A 22,762-nucleotide genomic window follows, 5' to 3' on the forward strand; every position below is an offset into this window, starting at 1 on the left:
GTAATACTATTGCTAAATTTGCAGATGATACAACAGTGGTGGGAATTATCTCTGGGGGGGATGAGTCTGTCTACCGAGATGAGGTGGACCGGTTGCTTTCGTGGTGTGGAGACAATAACTTGGTCCTCAACACCAATAAGACCAAGGAGGTTATAGTGGATTATAGAAGGAACAGATCAGACATCCAGCCCTTGCTTATCAGTGGAGACCGACTGGAGCAAGTGGCCAGTTTTAAGTTTCTGGGTGTTACCCTAAAAGAGGACCTGATCTGGGGTGCCCACATTGCAGTCCTGGTCAAAAGGGCCCAGCAGAGATTATACTACCTGAGACTTCTCAGAAAACAACAACTGAATGAAAAACTGCTGGTGATCTTCTACCGCTGCACCATAAAGAGCATTTTAACATACTACACCTCTGTATGGTTTGCCAGTTGCACAGTGGCATAGGAAAGCACTCCAGAGGGTTAATGTCATTGCCCAGAAGATCATGGGTTGCCCTCTCCCCTCTTTGGAAGAGCTTTATAGCTCCCACAGCCTTAAGAAAGTTCAAAACATTCTCAAAGATCCATCTCATCCTGGGAACCCCCTTTTTTTTAACTTACCATCTGGCAGATGGTACAGAATAATAAAAACAAGGACAAATAGGCTGAAAAACAGCTTCTATCCCAGGGCAGTATCTCTTTTGAATTCTGCTGTATAGTGCAGTGTTGGTGTGGTGTCGGGGGGTTCTGGTTCAATGGGTGAAGGATGTGTGTTTGTGTTTATTTTCATGGTCATGGTCATGATGTGCACTGAAGATGGTGTTTCGTTGTATGAGGTGCAATGACAATAAAGTAAACTAAACTAAACTATTTGCTAGTTCTCAGAATTTCCATTACCAGTTCTCCAGAACTGGTCAGAACCTGCTGAATACCACCTCTGATTTGGGGTGGTGGGGGAGAGAGATAATCAGAACTTTGAATCTAGATTGTAAGTAACTCCCAGTAGGTCACTAATCATAAATCTGAATGGTCACTAATCATAAGTCAAAGCACTCCTTTTAAATACTGTATTATCATGCAGCTACTCTTCACATTCTCCAAGTAACTGCCTGAATAAAACTGATACATCATGAGATTAATAAAACCCAAAACAACTAAAGTACAAAACAGTGTCCAGTCATACCACTATGTATAACAGTTCTACTCAATCTCAACTCTATCTGTGATTTACTGGACCCATCTGCATCAAGGCAGCATCACATTAAACTTGCAAATCACAAGATGGGCAAAATAATAAAAATAAAATGACACAACCTAAACCAGTAAGAATTGTGAGTATTAGGCAGAAGGCATAATGAGTAAGGCTCAGTGTTGTATTCCCTCAAGTCCAAAAGCATGATTTAATATTTATTAATTCTGAAAATTATTTTCTTCTTCAGAACCTCACTTTGGAAACTGACTTGTCAGCAGCAAATGGCAAGAAAGTCAAGGCCATTGAAATATTTGCGTACGCTCTGCAGTACTTTAAGGAACAAGCATTAAAGGTAAAAATCGCTCAACTTCTATTTCCAGTTTTTTATATTTGTAGCTGACACAAAATCTGTCCAACCGTTTTAACTTTGCCAAATTCCAGCCTGCAGCAGTTTTTTTTTTTTAATATAAACAAAGTGGAGCAGCTGTAGGAAATGTAGAATTACTGATGACATTAAAACATCTAAACTATTTAACTCCTTCCTTCCTCACTAGGATATTCCAGAAGATTCCATCCTGTTGCATACATTGCTAACATCCTCCTTCCACAGTATTTAATGGCAACCATTTGGTGCTATTTCAACATATTCAGAAAATGGACTTGCAGCATAATTCTTGGCAACAAATAATTTTGCTTTTAAAAATATATACATTTGAACAGAAAGTTGAGTAAGACCCACCTTAGGATCTGGTTTTTGATGGTGGGACATTCAGAAAGGGATTTCTCCAGATTCTGTAATTTGGTAAACAGATAAGTCCCTAAATTGATTTGTCATTGCAAAATTAATAATGCAATTGGTCTACCATTCCCATAGATTCTTGTCATGAGTAATGCTGCTGGAATGTGTCCCCTCAATGTCCTGTAGAGAACCAGATTATCTGTTTGCTGTGGTTGCTTGTTGTGACCCAAGGCTATGGGCAACTGTAATCTGTGGAGAAGCCACAAAGCCCATCTCCATGTCAGGCCACTCCCGTTAGGCTACTCTTTTTCCGCTTCAATTCCACCTGTGTTGGAGTTCTCTTCTAATTGTTTAAGTACAAATGCTGCGGACCAAGTAGAAGGTAATACAATTTATTTTACACTTTACAGTACAATACAATGCACTTTAATTGTGCCCTTTCTGGAATTATTCTCAGTGAAGTATTCTCAAGCTGCAGAATCTTTGGAAGTCAAACTATCCATTTCATTGAAGCATGCATTTTAATGCCTTGGCTTCCAGACCTACCTTCTTCTTCACAATAAATTCTTTTCCCCCTTCCTATTCCTAGTCTTGATTCAGAATCATGGAAGCAAAATAATTCTCGGTTTCAAAATAGCACTTGGGGCCAAAGAAACATAAGAAGAGTTTCTATGAGAAATGTTATTGTAGGTAAAAAATTAAATCCATCTGTCCTGCATACCATAGCCATGATCAAAGACATGAGTCTCCCCAGTTGGTTTCTAAGAAATAGGAGTGACAGATACAATCTCAGTAAGAAGGCAATTGCTTTGACATTGAAAGATGGTTTTGCTTATGTCTATTTCTAACTCCTTACATTCTCACAATATTTATTGAGGTTTGGATAGTTTTTTATTTAAAATTGGTTAAAATTACATGATTCCCCCTCCAATAAAAACCAGGGTGTGAATGTTCAGTAATGCAGATAAAATATAAATTTTATAATTCATTTATAAAACTACACAACAAAAAAATAAATAAGGAGCTCTTAGCACATTAATATCAACTGAAGCAAATTAATTTCAAATTGTCTAGATAAATATGTCATTGCCAGCCAGTGGAAGAATAGTAGTAACCATAGAAAGGCCCTTTCACATGCTACTGGCAGTAGGAATGGGGTATAAAATAGAACGTGCTCACAGTCTCTCATGCCTTAGTCCAGGGATGTCAAACTTGATTTCATTGAGGGGCACATCAGGGTTGTGTTTGACCTCAGGGCTGGGGTGGTATGGCCAGGGGGGGCTTGATGTCACTCATGTCAGAGATGCCTGTGGTGGCCTGAGCACTCTGCCAGCAAAAACAGACTCCCAAACTCTGTTTTCGTCTGTAACAGCCTCCTGCAACCCTCTTCCTGAGAAAACAGAGCTTTGGGGGGGTGGGGGACAGGGACATGTGGACTCCGAAGCTCCATTTTCGATGGCAGAAGCACAGTGGACTGGTCCGCTGTTTCCAGGGTGGCCCCGTAGGCCAGATCTAAACATGCCCCAGGGCGGATCTGGTCCCGGGCCTTGAGTTTGACACCTCTACCTTAGTAGCTGCCCTTGGAAAGCATTCAGAAGTTACAAAACATGGTGTTGATGATGTTGGGTATTTCTTATTGACCTCTATGTTGAAAGCAACACCAATTGTTGTTTGACTACCAGGTTTGATTCAAGGGGCTATTTGACACGTTTAAGGCCTTAAATGGGTCTGGACTGGGTTATCTGAGGAGCTGCCTCCTTCTATAGTCATTTTCTTGTCTGATCAGATTGAATATGGCCAGTGCCCTCCAGGTCTCATTTATATGAGATTATTAGAAGCAGGTTTCTTGATCTCCCATCCCAAAATTAATCATACCAACCTTCCTTAATGTTTTTTAGGTTAGCTGTGAGATTTGTTTCTCATACTGATAATAGGAAGAACAGTTACCAAAACAATTACAATAGAGAGTGGGCAGACTACACCAGCTTCATAGAGCTGAGTCAATCAATAAGAATAGAGCTGGAAGGAACCTTAGAGGTCTTCTAGTCTAATCCCTTTCTCAAGAAGGGATTTGAGACAAGTGATTATCCATTCTCTTCTTAAAAACCTTTAGTGATGAAGCAGCCACAACTTCTGAAGGCAATATGTTCTACCGGTTAATTGTTCTCACTGTTAGGAAGTTTCTCCTTAATTCCAGGTTCCATCTCCATGCCTTAAAAAATAATGAGAGAATAATCCTTATTCCTATATAAAGATTTCTCGCACAGAAGTAGAGTTCTTGCTGGAATGTGTATGTTGTAATTTTAACATTCCTTCTCCCTTCCAGTAAAATACTATTAATCAGGCTCTGAGGTTCTTTTTCCTGGAATTAATTATTTTCCTGTCCAGTTTACAAGAAGGAAGGTCTGGTATCAGCTAAGGCTGGTTAGATCTTGTCACTTGAGTTGAGCAATATCCAGCCACCCCAGTTCCTGTATTAAATGATCCAAGGCGACCATTTTCTCTGTCTTATAACAAGGCCTGATCCCAGATTGAAATTTCTTTTAAAATAATCAACTTCAACAAACATTGCAGTATGGCATTGGAGGAAAAGCTGACTTCTTGTGTTTGAAAAAGCTATAAAGTTAGGAGCAAAGGAACACATCAAAGGAAATTGGAGAATCTTCACGGTAACATGCTGAGTCCATCTTGAGGAAACACCAGGTTTCAAGCAATGATTTTTTTAACAAAGATCTAATAGCATTGTTTTTACATACTTTTTTAAAAAAATAGCATTGCTAGAAAGACCTTCCCTTTTCAGCCACAAGTTTTAAATCTTATCCCTGTTGGTTAACCATATATTTTTTCCTCTCAAGGAAATGACACTACACCTTTTCATTCATTTTCTGGAAGACACACACAAAGACACACAAGAGTTGTTACCTGTGGTGAAATTCCTCATCATAAATACCACCAGCAACCAATTGGATGCAGATGTCTAAAGCAAACACTGAACTATTTTCCCTTATATATGAAGAACAGACACTTCTGTTGTTATTTAAAAAAAAAGACAAGCAATAAACGCCTACATAGGGAAAGAATTTGCAGTTAAGTCAAGTTTTAAAATGGAAAAAATGATCTAATTAGAATGCTTCCTTTAAATAAAGCAACTCTTTTAATAAAGAAAGGATAATAGAATGGATATAGGTTTACAACAAGTGTCATTAAACCTGATTAATTCTAGGAAAAGACATTTGGACCAGACCTCAACATAATGCCTTATTATGTTTGTTCAATTTGGGCTTTCAATTTGGAGAAATGCTTGTCCTTCCTGAACTCTTATTTTCCTACTTCCTTGATAGGATGAAGCTGAAACCTTGATTTAGCTATCTAGGCAGTCTTCTGTTTCAATCAGGTTGAGTGCTATTGACAGACAATCAATGCAAGAAACAAAAAAATAATTTCCACGGGAACTACTAAAAAGTGTTACTGATTTTTGAAACAGTTGGTTCTCATTTTATATCTTCCAACTGCATTGCTTCCAATTATTTTAGGAACTGAGTGATCAAGCTGGGTCAGAGTTTGAAAATTCTGATGTGCGATGGGTCATCACAGTGCCTGCCATCTGGAAGCAGCCTGCAAAGCAGTTTATGAGGCAAGCTGCCTACAAGGTAAGGTGAATATTGCAGGTTTAAAGAGTAACAAAGATAGGGCTTGATGGAGGTATTCAGGTTTAGTACCTAGGCCCAAAGGGCTAAAGTATTTTAAAATTCCAAATCATTCAGATAACACCTGGAAGTATCTCACTTGTTCTAATTCACTGAATTGTAATGAGGAGAAGGTACGGCACAATGGTACTTAACAAGTTTCTATTAGAGCCAGTCTCATTCAAGTGGCTTAGAAAACCTGCATGGTTCTGCCTAGATATGGTGGTTGACATCAGATGAACATTAGTAGCACTCTTACCAGATTTGAAACTTCAGAAGTTCCCTGGTTCATATTTGTGTGATACCTAATTAGTTATCAACACTCTAGATTTGCTTTGAAGATATTCTGTAGCCTCGCATGATCTGTATTTGAAAAGAAAAAATACAGGGCAATACAGGTAGTCCTCAGCTTACAACTAATCGCTTAGCAACTGTTCAAAGTTCTGAAAAATGGGACTTACAATCTGGTTACAAAGTTGTGACATCCAGACCACTGACCCCCCCCCCCCCCCATTGTCATGCCACTTGAAACCATCAACACTGACAAAATCACTCTTCAGTTGCAAAATGCAGCTTTACTTAGAAAAGTTTACATCCGGTGACAATACCTTTAATGCCATCAAACAGCAACCTCTTCCTATCCCATGTCCTTGGGAAGGACTTGAGAAGTGGATATAAATGTCAAATCCAGTCTAAATATCCAGTTGACTGTGCAACCAACCATAATGATAGTAAAAATTCCTCTGACCCAAAATACTGGTTCATTGGTAAGCTACTTTTGAGTTATGCTTTCCATTTTTGTCTGATCTGATCATATTCTTGGAGTTTAGTCCTAATTTAGATCAAACAGCTGCAGTCCAACCAATGATGGAACAAACTGTGCCAGTATCTTAGGAATGGGCCATGTACAGATTTTCACATGTATCGGCACACAATAAGTGCTGGAGGTCAAAGAACAGTAAGCTGTTTTAGCAAAGGGGCAGAATTATATGAAATCGATCCCTTGATCTCAACCGCAGTGTTATTTTTATTGAGTAGTTTTGGCCTAAATTCAAACTTCCTTAGTTCCAGTTTAGTTGCTAATTTTGGATTGTATCAGTGTGTCAACTTAAAATCAATCAAACAGAATAGAGTTGGAAGGGACCTTGGAGATTGTTATGTTTGGGAAAAGAGAGGCTGAACCAGAGCATGAGTGCAACAATACTTTATTATAACAATAAAGGGCTGACCGTGCTTGCCACGCCTGGAACGGGCTCGCAGCAATCAGCAACTGGTTGGACCCCGCAGCCTGCTTTTATAGCTGGCTGCTGGGGAGAACCAACCAATGAGTGAAGGGAAGAACGCCCACGCCAAGTGAATGGACCTGAGTGAGAACTCCTAGAGTTCTCAGGACATAACACCCCTTCCCCCCCAGATGCGAACATGCATAGTCTTTGAGGTAGGCAGGAGGTTTATGTTGGCGCCCGGAACGGCGCAGCTCTGGAACGTTGTCTGTCCGTTCGGGGTCTGTCTGGGAAGGCAAGCCTGCAAAGTGTCACCAGTGTGCCCCTGGGTTCGGGCATGCCCGGGGCTCGTAGGGTTGGTCACTGGGGACGTGCTCTCGTAGACTGGATCGGGCTGGTCAACCGTCTGGGCGCCGCTGTCCGTGCTCGGGCTTTCGGGATCGGCTGTTGGTGTGAACTGGTCGCCGGGCATGATGTGGATGTGGGGCTGATGATGAGGCCTCCCTTTGTCTGGTGACTCTGGATCTCTGCTGGCGAGGGTGCTGAGGCGCCTACGCAGTTGGTCTATGTGCCTCCTCCAGACACGGCCATCCTCTAGTCTGACCCGGCACGATCGCGTCCCGGTGATTGCTACGATCTCGCCGGGATCCACAGGGGTCTCCAGCGAAGTTCTCGCGAATACTGGCTCCTGTAAGATAAAATGTCTAACCCCCGATGTGGAAGCGAGGGGAGAGTCAGGCAGTATTGTGGGTGAAGTCTGTCCAATACAGTCCTCAGACGCCTGCCCATCAGGAGCTCAGCTGGGGACTTATTGGTGACTGAACAAGGAGTTGAGTGTTGGCTCATCAGGAACCGCGAGAGTTTGTGGTGCCAGTCATCCTTGCTAAACCTAGCCAGGGCTTCTTTAGTGGTCCTGACGGCCCTTTCAGCCAATCCGTTACTGGCAGGATGAAATGGGGCTGTGAAAATGTGGCGGATACCCAGGTTGGCAGCGAAACGGCTGAACTCGGTCGATGCGAACTGTGGGCCATTATCGGAGACAATGGAGTCGGGTAGCCCGTGCGTTACGAACAGGCGTGTTAACACGTTGGTGATTAGCTAGTGTGGTGGTCGTGGATAGCTGTGCTACGTCAATCCATTTGGAATAGGCGTCCACGACCACTAGGAACATCTTCCCATGCAAGGGGCCGGCCAGGTCGATGTGAATTCTGGACCAAGGAGCGCTGGCGCTTTCCCATCTGGTAGGGGTGGCAATGGGGAGCAGGACGGATTCCTGGTAAATGCTGCAGGAACTTACCCAATTGACAACGTCCTCGCCGAGACCCGGCCACCACACGTAGCTGCGTGCTAATGCTTTCATTCTCACGATGCCAGGGTGTCCCTCGTGCAACGCCTCCAGAACTCGGGCACGCAGTGAGGTCGGGATGACCACTCGAGTGCCCCATAGTAGACAGCCCTGCAAACTGGACAACTCCTGCATGCGAGTCTTGAAAGGTGTGAATTTGTTTTCAACATTGCCACCCGGCCACCCCTCCTCACCCAGTCGAGCACCTGGGCGAGCGTTTGGTCTGTCTTGGTTTTAGCAGCAATGTCAAGGGCAGTGATGGGCAGGTCCAACTGGGTGATCTCGAAAATAGCGTGGACAGGAGCAGGGTCTTCAGCCGGAGCCGGCAAGGGGCAGCGACTGAGAGCGTCAGCGTGGGACAGTGTTTTACCCGGGCGGTGTATAAGTCTGTAGGAGTAGGCTGCTAGGAAGAGGGTCCACCTTGTCATCCTAGGGGAAAGGACTTGAGGGGTCTGTTTGTCCCGGCCAGTAGGCCCAGGAGGGGCTTGTGGTCTGTGACCAGTTCGAAAAAATGGCCAAAGAGAAATTCGTGAAATTTCTTCACGGCTGCAACAGCTGCTAGAGCTTCCTTATCGATCTGGCTGTAATTGCGCTCCGTGGCAGAGAGCGTCCTTGAGAAAAAGGCGATGGGAGCCTCGGCGCCATTGGGAAGCCTGTGACTTAAGACCGCCCCAATTCCAAAAGGGGATGCGTCTGCTGCCAGCACTAAAGGAAGGTTGGGGTCGAATTGAATAAGTACCGCCTCTGACGTGAGTAGTGATTTGACGGCGTGAACGCATGGTTTTCTTTGTGCCCCCAGTGCCAAGGTGACTTTTTATCCAGTAATCTGTGTAGGGTTCGCTACTGATGCTTTATGGGGCAAGAAGGATGCGTAAAAGTTCAATAGCCCCAAGAAAGCCTGTAGTTCAGTTTTTGAGGTTGGAGTGGGTGCCTCGTGGATTGCCTTAACCTTGGACTCCAGGGGTGAATGCTAGAGGCGTCAATTTTATAACCTAGAAAGTCCACCTGTCTAGTGGCAATGGCACATTTTTCTTTTTCAACTTGAGGCCATGCTGTCTGAACCTTTCTAACACTGTTCGAACTCTCTGGAAGAGTTGGGGTCTGTCCCTGGCCGAGACTAAGATGTCGTCGAAGTAGGGTACTACACCAGGGAGGCCCTGCAAAATCCGCTCCATGAGGGATTGAAAAATACCTGGGGCAACACTTACGCCAAATTGGAGACGCTTGCATCGGAAGGCACCCCTGTGAGTGACAATGGTCTGGAGTTCCGCTGTTTGGTTGTCAACAGGGAACTGCTGATATGCTTGAGACATGTCCAATTTAGCAAAGATGCTGCCTGGTTCGAATGTGTGTAATAAATGCTGAATGACGGGCACCGGATAAGCGCTAACTTGTAAGAATTTATTGATTGTCGCCTTGTAGTCCGAGCAAATTCTCAGGCTACCGCCTTTTTGAGGGGTGTGACAATGGGCGCTCCCATTTGGCGAAATCTGTTGGCTCAATGACCCCTTGTTTTAACAGTTTATCCAATTCCGCATCTAGTTTTGGCCGAATAGCAAATGGGACCCTACGCGGTTTTAGCCTGATTGGGACTGCTTGGGGGTCAACTGAGAATGAGATGGGGGTACCGTTATAACACCCCAGCTCTTCGCTGAATACATCTGAGTAATCAGCGAATAAGGAGTCAGTGTCTGAGGTTGAGACAGCATGGACTCCTGTTAGCCCTAGGCCGAGATGGGGAAACCAATCGAGCCCCAATAAGGTGGGTAGATTGTCGTTAACTACCACTAGAGGTAGGTGACCTTTAAAAGCTTTAAAACTGACAAGGAACTTGCCTCTGCCGATTACAGGAATGGTCTTCCCTGGTAGTCCTTCAGGCCAAACTGGCATCTCTGGAGCCGGCTAGTGGATAGGCTTGGTTGGAGCCTCTTGAGGGTGTTCCACGAGATAATTGAGAGCGCTGACCCTGTGTCAACCTCCATGCGGCACGGTTTACCTTCTAGGGAAACGGAGAGAGAAATTTACTAACAGTGTGGCAAGTGTGCTTGGCAAGGTGGTGCGGCGACAGTTCAATACTTGCCTCTGTGGTCCCGAGTGCGAGGGGGTGTCTTTGTGCTGCGCTTTGGGGGCTTGGCAGACTCTCGCGATGTGTCCCCTTTTATGGCAGTTATTGCAGGTGGCTCCTTTAAACTTGCAGGTGGCCCTCTGATGAGATCCCCACAGGCTAGGCACAGGGTGATGTGCTTGGGTGGACCGATGTTTTCTTGTTTGGCTCCTACCTGCGGCCGTCTGTCGTTGGAGAGGCGGTGGACTTCGTTTTCATCACTGATGGTTTCTCTGCTACCACCTCCTCGGAGTGGACTGGAAGTGATGTCAGCTTGGCACTTGGGCCCTGGATTTCGGTGGCTGAGTTCGTTGCCAGCTCAGCTGCCAAGGCCTCCTCGACTGCTTGTGCGAGGTTGAGGTCTTTTTGGCGAGAAGGCGCCTTTGCAGGTGGAGGTCCTTGACCCCGCATACTAGTTGATCGAGGAGCATGTCCTCCAGGTAGGTTCCAAACCCACAATGCAGTGCTGCTGTTCTGAGAGCGGCCATATATTGATTGATGGTCTCCTTGCTCGATTGCTTCCTCATACGGAAGGTGAATCTCCTGGCAATCTGTGAGGGCCTGGGGGAATAGTGGTTAGTGAGGATTTCAAGTAACTCAGACCACGGAACGTTTTCAACTCACGAGGAGCCACAAGTGCCGTGGCAGTATCGTAGACGGTGGCTCCACAGTAGATTAGGAAATACGATTTTTCCGATGCTCTCCCGCATCCGCCAGGCCAACTGCATCGATATAATGATTAAAGCGGTTCTTATACGATTCCCACTTCTCCTCGTCTGGTTTGAACGCCGGGAAGACTGGATTGGAACTCATGGTGCTGGGACCGGTTGAACAACCTGTGGAAAAATCTCTGGGGCAGCAGACAATGTTTTAGTGCCCGTGGTGGGCAAGTGATTTCAGCTCAGAGAGGCTGTTTGCAATCCTCTCTTTCTCTCTGGGTTAACCACGTTTGGCTGTTAGCCGTTGGACGGCGTTTGGATTCGCGCCTGTGTGCGGCCAGTGACTGGCTACAGCGCTGTGCTGTACCTTTTAGGTTTGAAATTCAAATGACAACCGCTTTGAATTTCGCGCCTGATACTGAGCGCTGCGCCTCGCAGCGCTTCACTTTCCCTGTAGCTGGGCTAACAAGCGGCTACAGACGCTTCTAACTTTCGATTCTGACCGCTCTCTCTGGCTGCGGATCAGCGTTGCTCTTTTTGTTTGCTCTTTTTGTTTGCTGACCGCTCTCTCTGGCTGCGGATCAGCGTTTCTTATCGCCGGCCGATCGCTCTCTGGGCTGCGGATCGGCGGCTAGTGACTCAGCGGTTGCATGGTGCTTCTGGTAGCCATCCCACCCTCGTCGCCAGTGTTATGTTTGGGAAAAGAGAGGCTGAACCAGAGCATGAGTGCAACAATACTTTATTATAACAATAAAGGGCTGACCGTGCTTGCCACGCCTGGAACGGGCTCGCAGCAATCAGCAACTGGTTGGACCCCGCAGCCTGCTTTTATAGCTGGCTGCTGGGGAGAACCAACCAATGAGTGAAGGGAAGAACGCCCACGCCAAGTGAATGGACCTGAGTGAGAACTCCTAGAGTTCTCAGGACATAACAGAGATCATCCAGTCCAACCCCCTGCTCAAGCAGGAGACCCTATACACTTTCAGACAACTGGCTGTCCAGTCTCTTCAGAAAAACCTTCAGTGACCCACAACTTTTGAAGGCAAGCTGTTCCACCAGTTAATTGTTCTGAGTGTTAGGAAGTTTCTTCCTAATTCCAGGTTGCTTCTCTCCTTGATTAATTTCCACCTATTGTTTCTTGTCTTGCCTTCTAGTGCTTTGGAAAATAAGTTGGCTCCCTCTTCTTTGTAGTAGCCCCTCAGATACTGGAATACTGCTATCATGTTTCCCCTAGTAGTTCTTTTCTCTGGATTAGCCATATCCAGTTCCTGCAGCTATTATTATGTTTTCGTCTCCAGGTTTTTAATCATCTTAGTTGCTCTTCTCTGCACTTTTTTTTCCCAAAGTCTCAACATCTTTGTTATAATGTGGTGACCAAATCTGGATGCAGTATTCCAGGTATTAATAAGCTGTACTAATATTTCATGTGATTTTGATTCTGGTTATACAACCAAGGATTGTATTAGCTTTTTTGGCTGCTACTGCACACTGCTGGCTCATATTTAAGTTATGATCCACTAGGATTCTAAGGTTCCTCTCAAAGTTTTTGAGCCAGGGTTTCACCTAATCTTGTACTTTACTTTTCCTGCCTGAGTGTAAAACCTTGCTTTTTCCTGTTCCGGGTGGCTTAGCTAGGAAAATCAACATAGAATGCCTCCCAACCCAAATCATAACCCCTATATACAATAATATAAATTTGAGATTTATAAATAGGATGAAATCAGACACTCCTCTCCCTTTTCCCTCAAAGTTGAATAATTTGTTACTTAAATTTCCACAAATCTGTTAAGCATTACTCTTTACAAGGGATAGGTATATAAATATTTATCTCCTTCCTAATGTATTATCCAACCTTGACAAACACAAATACATACATACACACACACACAGACAGACATCCCAGAGAGGAAACTCAAAACAATGGAGTCCGCATGGAGCATGTGATTTCCCATACTGTACATTGAAGCTATAATTAGTAAAAACCCTTCTGAAGTAAGCAAACTGTGAGTGGCATGGCACACCCCAAAATATCATGCTATTTTGGTATATTAGGAATCAGATTGGAATAATTTCATTTTGACTACATTTTTATTTATGTGTGTAGTGCAAAACTTTTAAGTTTAGTCTGTCTTGCCTTTCTTCTTGATTGTAGACAAGCTGAGAAGTAAACGCCTTTTCCTCCCAAGTTTTGTAATGCTAAAGAAAATGACACATTCTGCTTCAAAAAACAACAACAACAACAACCCAAGGTGTCTTACTGAAAGTTTTTAGATAGTTTTTGTCTGCTGATGAATTAGATCAGCATTGTCAATTTTAGGATATGTGGATTTCAATACCCAGAATTCCTCAGCCTCTCTTATGGTTCTTACTGATTCATGAGTAAATATTAGTTTATATAAGGAAGATAGCATTTTTTAAAAATCATGGCAAATAGCGATTTAAAGCTTTACCTCTTGGTTGAACAGAGGATCATTTTCTGTCTGCAGAACAACTAAAGAAATGCACCACATTTGAAATATTAAGGGGAAATTCATGCAAATATCCTTTGTTAGTGGAAACAGGTGGTTGTTAGTGGTTTGTTGTTATCACCACAAAATGTTGTGGATGTGATTCTTCTGGTGATTCTTCCACTAATTAATCCCTTTTGTTACATTAATATTAATGTTTTGTTATGGAGCATGTGAGATAAGGTTGTATCATTTTGAAGCCATAATTAATGAAGGAAGCTAATTGATCATTGTGTTAAAATGCTCGAAGGAAGAAATGTATGTTAACAACTTCCAATTTAGACCTAAACGCAGGGCTTGGATTGCACAAATATGTAGGACATATATTTGTATATTAAACAGTCCCCTTCGAGTCAAAAATTGATTTCTCCCACAATTGAAAAACCAGTAGGCCAGGGATGGCAACCTTTTATGGCTCACTCAGGAATTCTGGGAGTCGAAGTCTATAAGTGATAAGAGCCAAGTTTTCCTATCCCTGACTTAGGCCTTTTCTCATACTTAAACAGCCACTGCAGCAGCCCTGTGGTCACATGATCAGAATTCAGACACTTGGCAACTGCTCATATTTATGATGGTTGCAGTGTCCTGGGATCATGTGATCCCCTTTTGCAACCTTTTGATAAGAAAAGCCAATGGAGAAGCCAGATTCCCTTCACAACCAAGTTACTAATTTAACAACTGCAGTGATACACTTAACAACTGAGGCAAGAAATGTTGTAAAATGGGTCAAAACTCACTTAACAACTATCTCACGTAGCAAAAAAAATGATGGGCTCAATAGTGGTTGGTCATAAGTCGAGGGGTGCCTGTACTTCATGTAATGGTGGGCTTGGATTAATTTTTCATCACATTTTTAACGTACTTTACAAACCAAAACCAAAATTTAAAGCAATTTTGCTTCTGAAACCAGTTTCAATGCCCATTGAAACTATGCAAGAGGTTGATTAGGATTTACACTTGGAATATGGCTCTGGGACAAATTAATATCTCTTTTCTGGTACCAAGAACTGGTCCTGAAGAGATACACACATCACCTCATTTTGTGGCTGAAATTTCCCAAAATAGAAAATGGGAACACCCCCAAGGGGTCAACAGAAGAGATGGATAGCATATTCCACTCAACTAGCATAATTAATCTTTTTTCATTTCTGTTTGAATGCTCCAAAATTTCAACAAATCATGTCATGTTTGAATCCATTTATGCCATATTATTCATAATAGAGATAGTTGTGTGTGTGTGTGTAGTAGTAGTAGTAGTAGTAGTAGTAGAAGAAGAAGAAGAAGAAGAAGAAGAAGAAGAAGAAATTCATGTGCATATTTATATGCGCTATAGTTCGATTCTTTGAATTTGGTCACACATAATTAATTGGAAGTAATTTTCATTGAGTTCCTACTTGTCCATAGGCATGAATGAAAGTTCATGTGTTACTCAATTCTGCTAGATAAAGTGGATAATTAACTTTCAATTAATCAAGGAATCATTTTATCGATCAATGATGATTCTTCAATAATTTTTTTTAACAGAAGTGTTATCGTTGCTGTATGTCAGGTTCATATTAACTACTAATTTAAAAAAAACTACCTTCCTGGTACTTAGAGTTAAATGTTTAATCCACAGGATTATGAAGGAGCAGGGCAAGGGGGAAAAAGTAGTTCACTGAAACACAGCTAAGCTTTGCCTCTCAATCAGGATAGTAGATTCTGTGGACTGAAAATGTTTAAAAACTCTTGACTTAATCCATCAAAGGAAAATGAATAAGCTATGTACCAATTTTAAGATGTTTTAACCTTCTGAATGGACAAGTTCAGAGTGTGCTGCTTTGGACCAATAGAAGGATAATTGGCAGTGGACAAGGGTTTTTGGTTGAAAAGTTAGGGGCAAGAGGTTTCTAAATTAGGCCATGCAGTTAGAGCTTTAATTTTAACAATGACTTAGAGGTAGTGTGTGGGTGCATGTCCATGTGCACACACACACACACACACACACACACACACATTGTTACTTCCATGGGTAATGAAACATATACAAGCAAACAGCCAAGTTGAGAGAGTGTTGAGCTCATTTTTTATTTTTTGAGAAATTACTATATTTTAGAGAGAGGGAAATATGTTGGGAATTGGAGTCGTATTCTTCCCCCCAAAGGAGGACTCTAGTGTACTACGTAATAAAAGGAAACTTAACCCTAGCCTTCCATTATTATTTTTTAAAATGCCAATTAGAAAGCATTGTTTCGTAATTTGTAAAGTATCTTGCCAGTCCAACATATATGCCATGCAGATCATTAAAACAGGATGCTTTTTAAATTAAAAATTATACTCTGCTCTACTGCATCCACCCCAGTCAAAAGCAGTTTGCAGAAATTAATGTTGTTATCTTAGTAAATACATGAAATATATTGTTGTGATCCAATTGTTGTGATCCTGATTTAAAAACAATGGCGGGAACTTGTATTCCTTCAAAATGTCTGTGTCTGTTTCTCACTGTTGACTCCCACATTTAACTGGGGAAGCAGTGGGTTTTGTACTCTTTTAAAAATGAACTCTTTCAAAATATATAGTCTTCCACTCTACTTCATCAGCTGTGCTTATTGTGATTTAATTTTTTTTCCACTCATGGAATTGAGCTTCAAAGCCCTGAAAATGGAGTGGTTGTCAGTGCTGCTAAATTATAAATAAGTGGGGGGTTGTGGGGAGATGTTTCTTTTGGTATGATCAATAGCTTCCAAAAATTTAAAACACTGGTAAGCATATTTATCCCCAATATCCAAAATCTGGTTTTCAAGACTGAAATATTGAGTCTGGCATATTAGAGCTTTCAAAACGGCCAAGTTGAGAGGAACTTTAACTTTTGAAAAAGAGGACCTTCAATATGCATTGCTTCCTGCCATGAAACATTTCTTTTGAAAGATTATCATGGCTCAAATAAATACATTTTAATTTTGGCTTGATTGCATGACCTTTTCCAACCCTTCAGATTTTTTTATAATACCATATATCATTTTCTCACCCTCATCTCATTACTCCTATAGTTTTTTTTGTGCAGTTGGATCAAGTTAATGTGGGGAAGACAGAAAAATGCAAGATTACATTCTAATGAATATAATTCATTAAGATTATATTCTAATGAATTAAGAGTTACTGCCTCTATTTAAGAGTATTGTATTAAGACTATTAAGACATTGCATAAATAGTCTTAGTAGTCCAAATAAATATTTTCATTACATTGAGTGATCATGAGATCAGATGTATTTTAAACATTTTGTACAACTTGGGCAGTTTTATTGGAAAGTCAATTATAACTATAATAAAAAATAAATATTAGATGCTCTTCCAGAGCATAAGAGCTGAATTTAATCCAGATGAGACAAAAAAAGAGCAAAGTTACGCTGGTTGTTTTGTGCAACTTAATTTGAAAAGCCTAACAAATAGATAATTTATCCAACTATTAATATTCTCCTTTATTTGTACATCCTGAGGACCTATGTAAAAAAATCCCTAAATATTTCAGTTATTCAGTCAAAAAAATTAACATACAATAGATATGGTAGGATGGGGATTACAGGTGTTCCCAATTTATGACCAGTTGTTAACAAACAGTGCTGTATTTTACGACCTTTCTTGCCACAGTTAAGTGAATCAGTGCAATGTTTAAATTAGTAACAGAGTTGTTAAGTGAGTCTGACTTCCCCATTGACTTTGCTTTTCAGAAAGCCACAAAAGGGGATTGCATGACCCCAGGATACTGCCAAGGTCATAAATATGAGTCAACCACCTGAATTTTGATCACATGACCATGGGGGGGATGCTGTAGTGTGAAAATAGTCAAAAGTCACTTTTTTCAGAGCCATTGTAACTTCAAACGGTCACTAAACGAAATGTTGTAAGTCAAGAAATACCTGTACTTTGAACAAGTATGCATGAATAAATAAATAAACAAATAGTATTTTTTTACAATTCCATCTCGTTTCTCACAGGCAGGCATGGCATCCCCAGAGATTCCTGAACAACTGATAATTGCCTTGGAACCAGAAGCTGCATCAATTTATTGCAGAAAGCTCCGTCTTCATCAGATGATAGACCTAAGCAGTAGAGCGCCTGTCAATGGCTACACTCCCAGTGAAACTGTTGGCTCAGGTTTTACACCAGGTACCATTCTTTTTAATCAGACTTTGATTTGATGATACACCTAATTCCTGCAGTCCACCAGTTTTCTTATGGAAGTATTTAGACAAAATTTGTCATTGCAAGTTGATCTGAGGTTGATAATGGGGAAACCAAGAATAAGGTATCAGAAATATGACAGTTCCTTGCCTATTAACTTTCTCTTGGGGGATTTGGGAATTTATATGCCAACTTATGTAGAGTTTCCAGATTGTTCATACCATTCCAATCAAAATGTGAATTGTCTGTGGTTTTAGAGAACAATAAACTGCTATATACTGATCTAACTAAAGTAAATGTTTTAAGAAATGTATATGGCTGCGCAACTCAAAACACTGCAGTTCTGAGAGGCATAGAACAAATTAAGGAACGGATATCAAATGAATACAAACAATTTTAACTAAAATTTAGTAAACAATAATCAAGAACAGTGACTCAAAATTACAGTTTTATTTATTTATGTGATTTGGAGACTTATGTCCTCCAGATAGGAACTCATGATTACACGCTGGCCCCAGCGCCCAAGGATATACCTAACTATGGCAAAAAAAAGATAATATGTGAAACTGTTTTATAAAACTAGAGAGAAAAAAGAAAGAAAGAAAAATCCTGCCTTTCCTCATTCTTTAGCTAACCATGCTGATTTTTGTGAACAAAAGCAAACATAAATGCATCTCAGATTAGATAATCTGGATCACTGCAAATTGGAGGAGGTTCTAATTTCAACCTGAGAGGTGCTTCCTGCCAGGAATTCCCAGTGAATCTCTTAATATTCAACTTATCCTGACCGCCTATGGCCTTTCCCTTCTTCCTAGATCTAAGGAAAACAACAACTAAAACTCCCAAGGACAATAATAATAGTTTCTGTTTTATTTTGTTGTGTTAGGAATTGATGGGAGTCAGATGGCATATAAATTGATGATGATGATGATGATAGTGATGGCTTGGGATTTAGCACTTCCAAAATGCCCATTGAACAGAAGGCAATTTTTCTAGCAGGATATCCTGTTTGTTTTGTGGGCCTGTAGTCATTGCTGGAGATAAGAACGATACAATATGGTCGTCTTCTGTTTTCTAGCATGCTTGTTTTCTTTAGAGGTTCTTTTTTCCCAAATGAAAATAATCTTTAAGGAATATGATGGGAAAGGGAGACTTATGAGTACAAAGGGAATACCTAAAGACATTTGGTGTGGGTTGGCACCATGTTGTGTATTTCTCCTCTACAGATCTGCTAAGATTAACGGGACAAATGATCTGCCTTAATGTCAGCCAGATTTTCTTATTCAGTTATTTATGAATTAATAGCCTAACTAATAACAAAATACCGCAAAGCTACTTTGAGCAGAATTTGGTTTGCTTAATCTTTATTGTATGTTTATGGTAAATTTGCAATACAAGGTTTGGTTTATATAGAATTAAAAGCCTTCAACCACCGCAGATGTCTACTTTGAGTCAATTTCTTGAAAGAATTACAGCTAGAGCTATACCACTTTGGGGCTCTAGCTTTGTATAGATGTATTAGTTGTAATTCGTAACCAAATGATGTCTAGCCCACTTCCCAGCACCTCTTTTCTGCTCCATATACATACAGCTTTGCTTTTGCTCTTTTACACTCAGTCATTTTCTCTCTGTGTCTCCACTAGCAAAAGAACATATTCGACGAAATCGACAGAGCCGCACCTTTTTGGTTGAAAATGTCATTGGAGAAATCTGGTCTGAGTTGGAGGAAGGTAGTGTCCGTTCTTTTAGTCTCACTAGTTTTGCATTGCCAGCAGAATTGGGTTCTCTGCAAGACTCTTGCCTTGTTACTTTTAGTGCCTTTGTGAATATTTGATTCTAATAAATGCAGAGGGCCACATAAAGACTAGGCTAGTGAACAAAATTTCTGTTGTTTCTCACTGCAGTTGTTTCCATACCCATTCACTGCTTCCCACCATGTGGACTTGTTCTCAAGAGCAAACGTGTTGGTTAAAGAATTTTAGAGTTTGGGAGTTATCCCTCTGAAGGGTTGCCCAGGTTTGGGAAGATCTCCTGCCTTTGTAATTTATATAACGGGGTTTTAAAGATTGCCTTAAATTGTCAGCTGATCCAAGACGGAAGGCAAGATTGTTACCAAGGTTTTGCCTAAAACAAGCTACCTCCCCCCCAGTGGTCAAACACAATCCTGAGGTGTCCCTCAATGAAATTGAGTTTGACACCCCTGATGTAGGGTTTTAAAGGTCACCTTGAATTGCACCTGGAAGCACCTGGCATCCAATGCAGCTCATTTGTTACATGTCCTTTCATTAGGTGCTCAAGATTGCTTGTGACCTAGTTCTGTACCAGCTGAAGCTTCCAAATACTTTTTAAGGATAGCCCCATGTAGAATTCATTGCATTAGTCCAAACAAGAGATGAACAATTGCAGAGTTGTTTAAAGGCATAATGAAAGCACAGTGCTTTGGGGCGAAGGAACCACTATCAACCTATTTATCTTTATTAACTCACGTATTATTTAAAGTAAATCACAATATAAATAAGTCATTGTAGTTATCACTCAGTACATTATTCAAGCATCAGTGCCTAAATGTGCTGTATTCCTAATTTGCTCTCCATTTTCAAATCACTGCCCATTCAGTAGCAGACCAACTCATATGGTGAAACATACTGTAAAAGTAGCTTTTGGCACAGGCTTCAGTTACACGCATTTGTGTGTGTGTGTGTGTGTAAAATTCTAGTAATTTTTATGAAGTGGCTTTTAAAATAGATGCAAAATACCCACTGGTGAGGGGAAACTTGGACTGTTGTTATTCCTTTGAGTTAACAGGTGACCGTTACATAGTTGTGGATGGGGGAGGAGGAACAGTTGACGTGACTGTGCACCAGATCAGGTTACCGGAAGGACACCTGAAGGAACTATACAAGGCAACAGGTAAAGTAGATTCCTCATTCCTACTGTTGATAGAACATTTAATTTCTTCACTCAAAAAACAACTTGTTACAAGGTTTGCTGGAAGTCATGTAGTCTGTTCCAAAGAAACTTACCTTTGAAGAAAAACAAAAATTGGCATTGTGGTTCGTCAACTGCTTCAAGAAATGAAGAAATTATACAGTGCATTGATTCTACTATATAAAGTTGTCCCTCAGATTCATTATGGTTTTTTCTGTGTTACTGAGCATGTTACTAAGTGGGACTGTGGTGGCTCACATGGTAAAGACGCTGGGCCTGTGCACTGTTGAGGTCGGCAGCTCGACAACTCGATTCCCATGGGCGAATAAACTGCAGAGGGACAAGAAAGGAGCTTGCCTACCCACAGGCATCCTGTGGGTAACAATAACACCGCCCGAATAGATTCCTTTCATAAAGGCAGCCAGCCACCTCAGTGACACGTGCCATATGCTAAACAAATAAATAAATGTGTTACTGAGATCAGAGTATCAGTTTATTCTAATTGGCACTTCAAAGAACGACTACATGCGTGCATATATGATTCACTTGGGGACTTCTTGACAAATGACACATTCAAATAACATGTAAGTTATGGTGTGGGGCAATCATTTTGGCCAGCCGTGCACAACCTACTAACCACGGCTTTTACACAGATGTTGCATTCTTCTCCATAAATGAACTTCCTGATGGTGCCAGGATGTCTTTCACATAAATTTCTAGACACAGCTATGGGTGAATACATAGGGCTAGAGCTCTGTCCCCTTGTAAACTTAGTATACAAAGGTGGCATGTTTGACCATGAATATTTTGATGGCAAAGAACAAACAGAACTGGTTCCTGTCATGTGATATCCTCATCATATGGGAAAGATATTGAAAAATCACAAGAGAAAGGTACTTGAATTTTCTAGGCAAAATCTTTTTAGGCAAACTCTATACCCATAATTTTTCACTGTTTCATTTCTTAAATAATAATTTCCATTAATAACATTTTATTTCTCATGTAGGAGGGCCATGTGGCTCTTTAGGTGTAGATTATGAATTTGAAAAACTTCTGTGCAAAATATTTGGTGAAGATTTTATTGAACAATTTAAAATCAAGCGACCTGCTGCCTGGGTTGATCTGATGATAGCGTTTGAGTCTCGCAAGAGAGCAGCGGCTCCAGATCGGACAAATCCACTGAATATCACCCTGCCTTTTTCTTTCATTGACTACTACAAGAAGTTTCGAGGTCACAGTGTAGAACATGCCTTAAGGAAAAGCAAGTAAGTCAGAAATTAATTAAGCCGTTCTGTGACTTTTTTCTGGAAATAAATCATATGGAGTCATCAATACTTTTTTAAAAATAGATGTGCATAAGATTCACCAGTGAAGAATCCAGAAAGTTTCTTGTATTAGTTGCATGAAATATGAATAATTAATTGGTTCAACTGGACAAATTGCTGACTATGTGAAGGAACATTTAAGATATATACAGTTTTTTTTCTTCCTTTCCATCATTAAGCTTGTAAAATTGCCAAACCCAAACCTCCCTCCTTAACTAGTCCATTGCAAAAAGAAAACCTCAGCTTTTTTTATCCCTTAAAATTTCATTTTGTGAAATTGCTCCATTTATCATGAGGAGGTAGACTGTTTATCATAGCATTTACTAATGTAAACAATCTTAAAGTATGTAAGAAGGAAGTGGGAGTTTTTTTCCCTTCTATTTGGAGCAATCCCCCATTAATAAGTGATAGAAAGGATGGCGTAATATGCAAGTCAATGTCATATCTTTAGAATTTTAACTTTACGATTTTTTTAAAAGCCCCAAAGGCCTCTTCTAACAGGAGGGTGAAAAATCTAGCTCTCTGCTACAAAAACATTTCTGTTCACACAAAATATGACACTTGAGTTTCACCAACTGGCTAGGCCTCATTGTCACATGCTGTTCTGATCCAAAAAGGCTCACCAACTCAAAAGCAGCTCTTGAGAAAGTGAGTGCCCTTCCTTTTGCAAACAGATGTGTGTTTTGCTAGTGCAAAGCCTATAGTCATCTTTAAAAGCATGTCCTTGCTGTGGATTACTTTTTGCCTGTAACAAGTGGCAATCAAATCAAGATGAGAAACTCTCTTTTCTATTTTGCAGGGAGAAGGGATGTTAGGCACAGAAAACAAGTTACGTTTCAGTGGCAGAATAGGCAAGAATTTCTACCAGTTTTAAAACAATATTTCCCTTTCTAAGCAGTATTTAGTGTAGAGG

The 22,762-nt window shown here is 41.1% G+C and overlaps 1 protein-coding gene across 2 annotated transcripts in view; it reads left to right on the forward strand.

Annotated features, from left to right (window-relative positions):
• The window catches only part of HSPA12A (heat shock protein family A (Hsp70) member 12A), a 41,986-nt gene that overhangs the window by 16,947 nt on the left and 2,277 nt on the right, over positions 1–22,762 (forward strand). For both annotated transcript variants that reach the window (XM_026704966.2, XM_087932662.1), the window contains exons 5-10: positions 1,420–1,524; positions 5,445–5,561; positions 17,410–17,581; positions 19,240–19,326; positions 20,402–20,506; positions 21,531–21,789. In XM_026704966.2, the coding sequence (XP_026560751.1) occupies positions 1,420–1,524; positions 5,445–5,561; positions 17,410–17,581; positions 19,240–19,326; positions 20,402–20,506; positions 21,531–21,789 (845 nt within the window). The remainder of the gene's footprint in view (positions 1–1,419; positions 1,525–5,444; positions 5,562–17,409; positions 17,582–19,239; positions 19,327–20,401; positions 20,507–21,530; positions 21,790–22,762) is intronic.

Source organism: Pseudonaja textilis, chromosome 4 (assembly GCF_049901715.1).
Source record: "Pseudonaja textilis isolate UNSWEBS1 chromosome 4, rPseTex1.2, whole genome shotgun sequence".
Classification (NCBI taxonomy): domain Eukaryota; kingdom Metazoa; phylum Chordata; class Lepidosauria; order Squamata; family Elapidae; genus Pseudonaja; species Pseudonaja textilis.